Raw genomic sequence first — 12,859 nt, forward strand, 5'->3', positions numbered from 1 at the left:
AGAAAGGATTGCATGCAGAGAAATGGAGTGGGGTTTATATGATGGCTTTTTTTGAATGTTCAAAACACTTCATTTGCTGTTCCAGAGAGGCTGACAGTGGCTTAGTCTAACTCTGTCCTGCAAACTATAAATGTGTGATAGGATAGCTAAATAATCTCTTGCTTAATTTTAATTATTGCCAAATAGTTGGCTATTTTGGGTCTTGGTTAAGCTTCTGAATTATCGCCTCTGCCCTCTGTTGAGCATTTTAGCACTTTGCTATTGTTTAAGTATTAGTGGGTTCTATTTCCTCCATAGTTGGCCATGAAAAATAATTTTTTATTATTAACTTTTATAGGATGTGTAAAGTAATAATGAACATTTGTGTATTACCATGCAGTCTGGATATAGTGTATTAACAAAGGTTTTTAGATTTTCAAGTTTGAATTTTTACTATTCCATTAAACTTTTTTTTTTTTTTTTTTGGTTCCAAGAAGTTTATAGAGATAGCAATCAGGTGAACATATTTCATGTAAACCTTTGGCAAAACCATGCCCTTGTGGAATATACATTACTTCATTGTAAGGAGGCAGTTAGCTGAGCAGCATAAACCAAATGTAGCATTTCATAATGGGAGAATCAGAGCCACCACTTAAAAGGATACTTCCCGCCTAAAAACTGTGCCAGGTATGTTAGACTCCTCATTTAATCCTCCCAATCTTCTGAGTTAAGGCATATTCCCTTTTTACAGACAATAAAATCGAAGCTCAAAGAAGTTAAGTAACTTGTTCAGGTTTACCCTGTCAGCGAGTGGTAGAGCCTGGTGTGTCTGTGAACTTAGGAAAAGATTTCATAGAGCTTTATTGAGAATGTTGGTAGCACTGGCCAGGCAGAATGACCAGTCCCGCCAACATGGCCTGTTTCCTATACAGTGCCAGAGCTTTTTAGCCCTTCTATCTGTGACACCTCCCTTGTGATGAGCCACAGCATCTTAGTCTGACTTCATGCCAAAAGGAGTCATGGGATTTCACCACCTCTACCTCATGAACTAATAAGGCACCTGTTGTGTTACTCAGCAGGAAACTGTTTGCATCTTGGGATAGATGTTTTGTTGTGTGGAACTGTCTTAGGCATTGCAGCATGTCTCAGCGTCCCTGACCTGTGGAGTAATAAAAGCCAGAGGCACAACTACCTCCCTTCATTGGAATACTAGAGATGCTTCCAGACTTTTCTGCATGCCCCAAGGTTACAACTGCTGAAGGTGAAAATGGAAGACACTCTGCTTTTGAGTATATCTTCCCTACCCCAAAAAACTCAAACCTGTATCTTTCCTTACTTGCCTGGTGTATTAGCCACTCCAAGAACCACTCCCCAATTCTCTTTGACTAGAGGCCTCCACCACTGAACTGGCTGATGAGCTGAAACAAGACAGCTAAACCTGTGGAGTCTCAGTTTCACCCGTAGAATAGGGACGAAGTTTCCTTAGCCCAGAGCAGTAAGCTCAAGGGTAGAGGCAAGTGTTCTTTCCTGAGCGTCCCCTAGTTCCTCTCCCTTTCCTCGTGGCTCAGAGAACATGGGCAGATCATTGCCTAATTTACTTGCCAAGAGGTTAAGGAACAAGGATCTATAAAGAAATGAAGTCAGCAGGGAGAGGTTGAGTCCCAGCTCCAGTATAATTATCTTAGATGGCACAAATGGAGAAGCAGGTGTCAGTCCCCTGGCAGGATACATAGGTGGCATTCCAGTTTTGTAAAGGAGAATTTTCTTCACGTTGGTTTTTAACACCATTTGGTCCTATTAAATGTGAAATACAGGTCTTGGCTATTTTGGATTATCTTGTACATTAAGATCCCTCAAGATTTTATAGAAGATAGTTCCATTAAGCACAAAATTTTTAGAACAAATAAAACCGACTCAGTTTCTGACCTCTGAAAGTTTATTCTGCAAATCAAGATCTTTTCATAATTGTGATGGTGTTTTAACCACTTTGAGACTGTTCCAGAGCTGTGGGCCACACGGCGGTATTAAAACTGGGGAAGCAGCAGGGGGTTTAGACACTGCAGAGGTAGCGACTTGTAGCCAGACAGCCAAAGCATATAGTTTGCCTTGGTTCTGAGATTCTGTCATGTAAAATGAAGACCACGGCCCCTGTCTGCTTGGCCTGGGATAGAAGCTAAGGCTGTTCCTCTGTCCAGGGCTTCTCGGCTTTACCTTTCAAGGTCAGAATTCCATTGGCTGGAGGAGGGGAGTGGGCTCTACCCAACATCCAGGTTTAATCGGAGCCTCTGCACCTACCAGGAGAAATAAACACCTTTTCTCCAAATACCAGATTTCTTTTGACCCACTGACCCTGGTTTCTTTTCGTCTTTAAACTTTTATACTCTAAACACTCCATAAAGCACGTACCAGCAAGAGGTTGTCTGGTTCAAGAAGCCGCTGAGTGAACATGCCCTCCTTGGTGGTAAAGGCTGTCACCCATGGATAATCCCACCCCTCGTGTCCCCTAGTTCTGACTCAGACGGGCCAAGTAAGTGGTGGTTGAATGAGTAAGTGCGCAAATACATGAGTCCACACCATTTTTTCCTGGGACTGGTGGCAAGACTTCCAAAGAGAAAACTGAAAGAAGGCATACACATACACATCTGCTCACAGAATTGAAGCTCACTTTGCAAAATTTTAGCAACACATAATAAAAGGAGCAACTCAAACATGAACTGAGTCCGAAGCAACTCCACTGAGAAATGCAACTTTCTCTCTGGGCTAGTTGGGCTCCTGGATACCGTGGTCCAGCCTTTTGGCACAACTTGCTCCATAGCCCTGTAATCACAGATCTGCTTCTCTGCCCTTGGCCCTATGGCTCACACCCAGAGGTCTCTTCACATCTTTTCCCAGCCTTTTAGCTTTCAGAGGTTCTCATCATAGTTAGGAATCTGTTTCCAGAAGCAAACGTGGACTGATGCGTTGTAAAAATGAGCAATACTACCAAAGAAGACAACCCCAAATGAGGCTGGGCAGTCCCCGTCCCCAGCAGTAGTCAAGAAGGGCTTCAATTCAGGGCTCTTGGGTGGCTCAGCTGGGTAAGTGTATGACTCTTGCTAACTCTGGTCTTGATCTTGGGGTCGTGAGTTCAGGCCCCATGTTGGGCTCCACACTGGGCATGGAGCCTTAATAAGAATTTGGGGGGAAAAATTTTTTTTTAAGGCTTGGTTCCTTGTCCAGAAACAGCACTCACCCCACACCCCAGAGGAATTGCCTGGTCCAAAAGATGGAGAAGATGAGCAACAAAGTGACACTGAGGATAACAGCCATCAGGTAAGCAAAGATCCGGAACTGAGGGTTGCGGAAACACTCCCTCAGGGAGTAGTGGCTGGGGATGGGAATGGGCAGAGACCTGGTGGTAGGGCCCATGTCCGGGGGGGGCCCCGTTTGGCTCCCAGGCTCAGGGCCTAGATCAAGTGTATAGACCCGGGGCTGGCGCAGGAAGTAGCGGCTCTTGGGCTGGTCCTTGAGACAGAGCTGGTGGCCTTCCAGGATGACATGGTGGGGCTCCAGGCGAAGCAGAGTGAGCACGGCAGTGTCCGTGGGCAAGTCCGTGACCGGCTGCCCAGAGGCCAGCACAGTGGGCTGGCGACAGAGCGGACACAGCAGCCGCCGCCGGGCTGGAGTCACCAGGCTGAGGTGGGCCAGGCATTCCACACAGAAGGAGTGACAACAGTCCAGCACTTTGGGGGTATGAAATGTGTTGTTGAAGGGGTTCCAGCAGACAGGGCACTCAGGCTCCTGGCCCTGCCCCTCCGCCATCCTCAGATGAGACGTTGGGAGGCCTGGCAGGAATGTCCTGGCAGAAAGGGAGAAGGAGCAAAGGGATACCTGTTGAATTTCATCCTTGTGCTTGGTCCCAGACTAAGTGCTCTGTGCCTTGTTGAAACATACTGTCACCCACATTTCACAGATGAAAAACTTAGATTCAAAAGATGCACCAGCTTGTTCCAGAGCACCCATTTCCTAAGCTGTAAAGTCTGGTGCTCAGTCAACATGCCCCCCCCCAAACAGGGAAAAGTCCTGAGTCACCCCACCATTAGTGAATTGCCACTGGAGGGGATTGCACCCCCACTTGGGAAGTGGAAAAAAGTGCTCCTTTGCTCCATGTGACTGCCCTTGACTTCTCAGACTCCAAGGAGAGGGAGGAGAACCCGTCAGTGGTTTGTATTATAAGACAAATACTTCCTTCCCTGCTGCCTCAAGTCCCTGAGTAGTGCAGAGATGGCCTTTGTGAATTCCCTGGTCTGTCCCTCCCACTGGGCTACAGGACCAACCCTCCAGAGCCCATATGCCCAGTTTTTGTGCAGGGACACCGCACTGGCCCGGCAGGGGGACCCTGCCAAAGCTTTTCTCCTTGACCTGGAAGCTTAGGCTCCCTTGCCCAGGTCCTCCGATCAGCCCTTCCAGAACCTCCTAATACCTGGACTCCCCTGGCTCCTCCTCCCTCCCTCTGTTCCCCAAAACCCTAGTGCACTCACCTGGGCTTCCTTGATACTAGGGTGGTCAGGCAGACTATCTGAAGGACCCGAGGCTCCAGTCTTTCCCTCTCCCAAATCCACACTGCTTTGGGAGACTGCCTTCTCTCCACCAGCCACCAACCCCGGGGCCCGTCTCCATGGCAGCACACACGCAGCACCTGGAGGTGCCAGGTGGCCCGGGCTGCAGCCTCTTGAGCGCATCTGCCTATGGCACAGGCCACAAAGCTGCCTGGGTGGCAGGGGCGGGGAGGTGGGGGAGCAGAGTTCCCCCAGGGTGTGGGGAACAACCAACCGTGGAAGCCAAACATCTGCAAGATCGTGGGCGGTCTCTTCAAGACCTTGAAGGTCTCCATGGCCTGGGAAGGGAGGGGTGGCAATTTCCTTTTTCTAGATTGTGGAGAGGGTAAGTGAGCCTCTGGGCTCTCCTGGGCCCTCATTTCTTTTCTAAAATGGCTAAAACCTCCTCCTCACACAGAGGCTGCCCACCCTGCACTTGGGGGTGGCTGCGAACTTGATGGCTACACAGCCTAAAATCTCTGCACCTCAGACTCAGCAAATTTTGTTTATTTCTAAGTAACATCTACACCCGACGTGGGGCTCAAACTTGTGATCCAGAGATCAAGAGTTGCATGGTCCTCCGACTGATCCAGCCAGGTACCCAACCTTTCTGATAATTTAATGTGCCCAAGTAGCTGTAACCACAGCAATCTTGCTGCCATCTTTGTTCTTGGAACACAGCCTGGCAGGCAGTGACCGCTGATGTCTTAGAATCCAAAGGCTGGCCATCTCACCACCCTTGGGGACTTAAAAGAGGGAGTCAGGAAGGAGGAGAGCTCCAGCCCCACTTCCCCATTTCACCCAGAAACACCTAGCTTTTCTCCTGTCAATCACTTGAATAAGTTGAAGAGTTGAGCTGCCAAGGGGGGACCAAAAAAAGTCGAAAAATCACTTCTCCATCCTAACCACTCACATTGCAGATGGGAGTGGAGTGGAAGCCAAGAAGTGACTTTCACCCAAGGTCCCCCAGCTAGGCAGTGGTGTCTCCTGCTGGATGTGTGCTAATCACCACACACTTAAGTGTTTGCACCTATCAGGAGATTCCCCGAGCCGTGAGTCTCTCGTAGGAATCCAGGAAGCGTGCAGGGAGTTTGGGGGAACCAAGTCTCCCTGGTGCGCCTCCTAAGGCGCCATCCATCCACTCAGTTGAAACCTGAAGCAAAACCCGCTGACACTCTCCTGCCCGCCCATGGCTTCCTGGTTTTCTTCTAGACTTCTGTCACTGTTCCATGTAGGGAAGACGAAGCAAAGGTATGCAGAAGGAGGATGGAACAGCTCTGGCCAAAGCTGGGCGAGTTTACCAGGGATCCTTAACTACGAGCGCCTTCTGTAGACCACGCAGTCATTGTACAGTTACTAAGGTATTGAACGCCCACTGCATGCCAGGAGTTGTGCTAGGCACTGGGTAAATAATGGTGGACCAAAGAGACACGACTTTGATCTCATGACATTTAGAGTGTAATGAGGGAAAAAGACATCTAATGAGCAGTGGGCAGTTAATATGTAATGCGTGCTACAAAGGACAGAAAGGAAAATGGGCTTAGGGTTAGGAAACCACCAGGGAGGGTTGCAGCAGGGCAGGTTTCTGAAAGCTATGTCTGCAGGAGGACAAGAAACCAGCCACACAGCCTAGAGGGAAGGACATTCCAGGCTAAGGGAACAACAGGTACCAAAGCCCCAAGGTGAAAAAAGGCTCTGCCCGATTCAGGAAGTGAAAGAACCCTGAGGTTTGGTGGGTGGGGCTGGAGCAGGAAGGTGGCTCAGGAGACAAAGCCAGGGAGGGTGGAGGCAGGCCTGGAAGCTGGGGAACAAATCTGGATTTAATTCTAGGGGTTAGTGGGGGGGTCCCTCATCACCATTCCTTTTTTTTTTTTTTTAATATTCCATTTTAAAAACATCATTCCAGGAGTGTTTGGTTGGCTCAGTCAGGTAGCACTAGAGTGGCTCTTGATCTCCGGGTTGTGGGTTCGGACCCCATGTTGGGTATAGAGATTGTTTAAAAATAAAATTTTAAATAATAATAACACCATTCCAGCTATAGAACAGAGAACAGACTAAAAGGGACAGAGTGAAAATAAAAGACTGTGAGGGGCTTTAACATTCAGGCTGGAATGGCGGTGCTTGACTTAGACCAGGCCATGGCAGAGAAGATCAAAGGGATGGAATACAAACCATCTTTGGAGGGGCAGGGGGTGGCTCAGTGGGTTAAGCCTCTGCCTTCGGCTCAGGTCATGATCCCAGGGTCCTGGGATCGAGCCCTGCATCAGGCTCTCTGCTGAGCAGAGAGCCTGCTTCCTCCTCTTCCTCCTCTTTCTCTCTCTCTCTCTGCCTACTTGTGATCTCTGTCTGCCAGATAAATAAATAAAATCTTTAAAAAAAAAAAAAAAGACATCTTTAGAGATTAAATCAAAAGCACTTCCCAAAAAGCAGTGAATAACATAGATTCTAGAACCATGTTTTTGAGGCTCATGACCCCAGATGCACTACTTGTTGTGGCTGTGATCCCAGTTGAATTGCTTAACCTGTTGTGCCTGTGAGGTCTGTTGAAAAGGAAAGTAGCATGTCTGAAGGTAAAGCTCTTAGGAGTCTGGCACCCAGCAAAGACTACCCATGAGATGGCTGTCGCTATCCCTGCAAACAGATTTGAGAGGGAGAAGGATCGAGGTTGACTTTGAAGCCATGAAAAAGGTTTCTGTGTTGAGCTTTGAGGATCTCTGAATTCCAGAGTGTGTCCAAAGCAGACCTTTAGTACTTATCACAAGACTTGAAAGGTAATAAACTTGATCCAGCAGGGCCCCAACTGGGAATCTGTCCCATGGAAATAATCAAGGACTTGTGCAAAGGCTTGATTGTAGGAACACCCGTAGAAGCACGGCTCTAACAGTAAGGTGTGGAAAACTACATACTCCTTCAATAGTGGAACATTAATTAAAGAGATTCTGCTCCAACCACGTAAAGAGACATTCTGCAGCCTTTAAAATGATGTGATAAGGGGCACCTGGGTGACACAGTTGACTGAGCCTCCAACTCTTGGTTTTGGCTCAGGTCATGATCTCAGGGTCGTGAGACTGAGCCCCATGTAGGGCTCCGTGCTCATCAGGGCGTCTGCTTGAGATTCTCCTACCTCTGCCCCTCCCCTTTCCTCTCTCTCAAATCTTTTTTTTTTTAATGATGTGATAAAACATCTATTAATGTGGAAATATGTTTGTGATATGCAAGTAAGTAAAAAGAACCAGTAGTAAAACCATATCACGATACTATTCAATTATCCAGTATATGTGTGTCTGGGAAAAATGTCTGGAAAAACAAACACCAAAGTGTCAACAGTGGTTATCTCTGGGAGTAAGATTATAGGTGGGGTTTTTTGTTTGATTGTTTTAAATTCTCTTATCTGAAAATCCTCTAACTTTACTATAGTATGACAAACTTGCTTTACCACCCTTAAAGACCTCCCCTTCCCCCCCCAAAAAAGACTTCATTTATGAAGTTCCATGGCCGAAGCTGTAAAGGGCCATTCAAGAGGAGGAATAATCAGGCGTCTCAGCACCTGGGCCCGTATCTTCCAGGGTCCCCACAGACAGCCTCGGATGTCTGGAGTCCAGCCTCTCAGGACAGACTCTGACCAGGTATCCTCCTGCCACTGCCCCCTGCATGCCCTCCATATTGCTGTAAATCCTAGACACCACCCCAGAGGCATCACCTCAGTCTGGGATGAAGTCAGCCAAATAGTACCTGTAGCATCGCCCCAAAGTGTTGACCCTCAAGAGGAGAGAGATGAAGAACTAGCATTCTTTAAAAAGATTTATTTATTTGAGAGAGCGAGTGGGCAGAGGGAGAGAAAGAGAGTCCCAAGCCGACTCCACGCTGAGCACGGAGCCCAACGTGGGGCTCAATTCCACAATCCTGAGATCATGACCTGAGCTGAAACCAAGATCCAGTGACCCAACTGACTGAGCCCCCTCTCCCAGGTGCCCCAAGAGCTAGCATTTTTACAGGACTTCACAGTTTACAAAGGGCCCCCGGTCCTGGCTAGGATCTAAGTGAGGCAGCTCACATCTATATTTGGTGATTCCCTTTTACAGTATTTTCCCATCTGCATAATGCCATTTGGCACCCCCCACCAATTATTTATTTATTTAATTTATGGCATTGTTGTTTTTAAGTAATCTGCACACCCAGTGTGGGGCTTGAACTCACAACCCTGAGTTCAAGAGTCACATGCTTGGGGCGCCTGGGTGGCTCAGTCGGTTAAGCATCTATCTACCTACAGTTCAGGTTATGATCCCGGGGTTCCAGGATCAAACCCCACATTGGGCTCCCTGCTCAGCAGAGAGCCTGCTTCTCCCTCTCCTGTTCCCCCTGCTTGTGCTTTCTCTGTCAAGTAAATTTAAAAAAAAAAAAATCTTTAAAAAAATGTCACGTGCTTTACCAACTGAGCCAGTCACGTGCCCTGAGACCTTCTGATTCCTTAAAACCACCCTGTGAAGGAAGCAGGATAGGGAGGTGAAAGTATGCAGGCTTTGGAAACACAGTTAACTTGCTTTGCATCTTAGATAAATGGCTTATGTTCTCTGTGCTTCATTTTTCTTTGTAAAATAGGCTAAAAATCCCACCTCAGAGGCTTGCTGTAAGGAAGGGATAGTATCTGTAATGTGCCCAGCAAAGCCCAGCAGGTGCTCAGTACACAGCATGATAGTTTTATACCCATTTTATAGATGGGGACACCAAGGCTCAGCATATGAAGTGCCTTGCTTAAGGCTTCACAGCTAATAAACAGCTAAGCTTGAAAGCTGATCCCAGTGTTCATGCTGTTGACAGCAGTGCCTCTCAGGACACTGGGGTCCTGTGTCCCACCCGTCTCCCAGTGGCCCTCTGTGGCTCCTTACCTGCTTCCTCAGAGTTTCCTCCTCCAGTCCCCAGGGTGGCTGTGCAGCATGTGCTCTGCGCTCTAACTCCTTTTGGCCTGATTTCCAGGCAGTTGTGGGCGGGTCTTCCTTGCCTGGGTCTTCTGGCAGCTCTTGGCCAGCTCTGTTTCAAGGTTTTCCTCTTCCTTCTGATGACTTGGGACTGTCTGTGCTCAGGAGGGACAGCGCAGGAGCTCTGGTTTCCTCCTCCTCCTGTGAGTCACTCTTGCTTCTCTCAAAGGAGGTCAAAGTCCCTCATCCTCGCAGACCTCTGTTTTGTATTGGGTTGGTTTCCTACCCTGTCTAACTGCACCGCCTTGACTCACAGTCTTACTTTGATGGAAGGCAGGGGCATCTCTGAGAATGCAAGAGGGAGCAGAAGATGGGCTGCATGGGCACACTTTGGGGGGAGGGCAAATAAATCCCTTACTTGCTTGGAGCTTTGGATTCCTTATCTGAGAAAGAGTAAGGAAAAGTTCCTGTGTTTCCGTGTTCCATACTGTGCTGGACACCGTGCTTCCAGGGACCGCGGGGAGCATTAACTGTAACAGATCACAACTGTTTAGTGAAGCACGGACAACTGTCATCATTACTTTTAGTAGTGGTGGCAATTTTTTTCCCCTATCAGACTGACAAAAATTAAGCGTCTATTTATTTATTTAGAGAGCGCACGTGTAGGGCAGGGAAGCGGGAAAGGGAGAGAGAATCCCTAGTGGCTCTGCCCAGAGTGAGCCCAGTGGGCAGATGTGGGGCTGGATGGCACAACCCCGAGATGATGACCTGAGCCAACATCAAGGGGCAGATATCCAACCGACTGAGCCACTCAGGTGCCCCTAAAAGAAGTGGCTTTATATTCAAATGTGAGTTTCTCTAATCACAAATGAGGTTGAGCAATTACATATGTTCCTTTTGTACTTCTTTTCGGTGATTTGCCTGATCATGTCATCATAATAGCTGTAGTTAACATTTACTGCGTGCTACCGTGTACCAGGCACTGTGCTGTGATCTCTACAAGTCCTGTTTCATCTCATCAGATCAAGTTGATAAAATTATGATGCCAATTTTCAAGGGAGGGAACCGAGGGTTAGAGAAGTCAATTTGCTCATCTCCATTACTAGTGAATTAGGAGAGTCTGGATTCTGAGCAAGGACTTGGCGCGTCCCAGTTGTTCTATTTTTTAAAAATTTTACTTTTTAAATAATCTCTACACCCAACATGGGGCTCAAACCCACAACCCCGAGATTAAGAGTCCCATGCTCTACCGACTGAGCCATCCAGGTGCCCCCAGATTATTTTAGAATACATAATATATTCAACACGTGAGCAGTTTGATTTTGCAGTGAAAATGTCCTCTCCTAGCCACCTCATTTCCCTGAAAATTAAGGCATTATGCTGTCAGCTTCTTGTATATCTTTCCAAAGATATTTTATGGATGCACAAACAAAACTCCTATGGCAAAACGTCTGGGTATTTCTTTTCTTCCTCTTTACGCAAATGTGTGCGTGATGTACACTGTTCTGCACCTTGCTTTGTTCACTGAACAATGTACCTGAAATATTCTGTATTAGTACATAAAGAGCTTTTTCAGTTTTGTAATGATTGTATCATATTTCATTGAGGGAGCCATAAGTTACTTAACCGTTCCCTTATTGATCAAATCCCTTCATTTTCAATATATAAATATTAGTTGGAAAAATAAATGTCGAAATGACCGCGGGATCTAGATTAGTCTAGAATTGTGTGAAAATAAAGCTGTGGACTTCAGGAAGTTGCCAGTCCCTAAGGAAGATCTCTCTAAGCAATTCTCTTTCTGTGCTAGAGACAGAGGGACGCCTGGAGGCATGCCTGAAGTCCCAGCCTTTTTTTTTTTTTTTCTTTGCCAGAGAGAGAGAGCACCAGCAGGCGTCAGGGAGGTGGGGGCGCAGTGGCAGGCAGAGGGAGAAGCAGGCTTCATTCTGTTCCAGGGCACCAAGCTTCTAAAACCCTTGGGATTTCCTAAGTGATAAGAACAATAAAAGTGTCTTTTGTTAGGTGAATGTGGCAACTTGACCTAAGTTGCCAGGCCAACCAACCTTTTATTACAGGGTAGGGAATTTCAGTCCAGCCAGAACGCCCACTCTGTGGGAGTGGAGAGGGACTGGGGATTGAATTCAGTCACCAGTGGCCATAATTTAATCAATCATGCTGTAGTGAGGCTGCCATAAAAACTGAAAAGGATGGGGTTCACAGAGCTTCTGCACTGGCGAATGTTGGCAGTGCTGGGACGATGGCAGGCTTGGACAGGGCAGAGAAGCCGCACACCCCTTCCCACGTACCCGGCTTGCCCTACGCACCTCTCCTATCAGGCTGATAATCTGTAACCTTTATCATATACTTTATAATAAGCTGGTAAGTGTAAGTGAATGTTTTTTCTTAAAAATGCTTTTTAAGATTTTTTTTTTAAATTTATTTGACACACACACATACAAAGAAAAGCACGACCAGGGGGAGGGGCAGAGGGAGAAGCTGACTCCCAGCTGCACAGAAAACCTGATGCAGGACTGGATCCGAGGACCCAGGGATCATGACCTAAGCCGAAAGCAGACACTTAACCCACTGAGCCACCCAGGTGCCCCAGCCATGTTGGTAAATTAATCAAACCCAAGGAGTGGGTCGTGGGAACCTCTGATCTAGAGCCAGTTGGTGAGAAGTACAGGTGAAAACTTGGGCTTGTGATTGGTGCCTGATGTGTGTGTGGTGGTGGTGGTGAGGATGTCTTGTGGGACTGAGCCCGTAACCTGTGGCATCTGGTGTTCTCTCTAGCTAGGGAGTGAAGGAATTGAGTTGCTTGGTGGTGGTGAAAGATACACACGCACTGGAATTACGCTCACAATGAGAATGTACTTGTATCTTTTGGTTAAGTGAGGGTGTTCATTGACGTTTTAAGCAAAAAAAGATTGAAAAAACTCTAAAAGCCCAGCTACAGCACATCAGTTAAGTGGAGAACTACCTCATCATTTATTTATTTATTTATTTATTTATTTATTTATTTAAAGATTTTATTTATTTGACAGAGATCACAAGTAGACAGAGAGGCAGGCAGGCAGAGAGAGAGAGAGAGAGAGACAGAAGCAGGCTCCCTGCTGAGCAGAGAGGCCGATGCGGGACTCGATCCCAGGACCCTGAGATCATGACCTGAGCCGAAGGCAGCGGCTTAACCCACTGAGCCACCCAGGCGCCCCTACCTCATCATTTAAAATGGTGTTGCAGAAGAGCTTTTATTGACTTGAGAAAATGATCACAACATGCCATAAACAGGGGAGGGAAAGCAGTTTTAAAAATGGGGTGTGACGTGCAAGCCAGATTTTGTAAAACAACACAAATGACCACGAGGCAAAACGTTGCATCTCTGGATGATAA

The 12,859-nt window shown here is 47.2% G+C and overlaps 1 protein-coding gene across 2 annotated transcripts; it reads right to left on the reverse strand.

Moving 5' to 3' along the window:
- Positions 1 to 1,897: 1,897 nt before the first annotated feature.
- RNF183 (ring finger protein 183) lies at positions 1,898 to 9,880 on the reverse strand. 2 transcript variants are annotated; one of them, XM_004747836.3, is made up of 2 exons: positions 9,443 to 9,880; positions 1,898 to 3,817 (listed from the first exon to the last, which is right to left on the reverse strand). In XM_004747836.3, the coding sequence occupies exon 2, from the start codon at positions 3,778 to 3,780 to the stop codon at positions 3,208 to 3,210; it is 573 nt and encodes a 190-aa protein (XP_004747893.1). In that variant the 5' UTR covers positions 3,781 to 3,817; positions 9,443 to 9,880; the 3' UTR covers positions 1,898 to 3,207. The 2 variants fall into 2 exon arrangements, with proteins under 2 accessions (XP_004747893.1, XP_044937667.1); XM_045081732.1 differs by lacking the exon at positions 9,443 to 9,880 and adding an exon at positions 4,500 to 5,328.
- Positions 9,881 to 12,859: the final 2,979 nt, after the last annotated feature.

This window comes from Mustela putorius, unplaced genomic scaffold (assembly GCF_011764305.1).
Source record: "Mustela putorius furo isolate JIRA1106 unplaced genomic scaffold, ASM1176430v1.1 tig00000580_pilon_pilon_pilon, whole genome shotgun sequence".
NCBI lineage: Eukaryota > Metazoa > Chordata > Mammalia > Carnivora > Mustelidae > Mustela > Mustela putorius.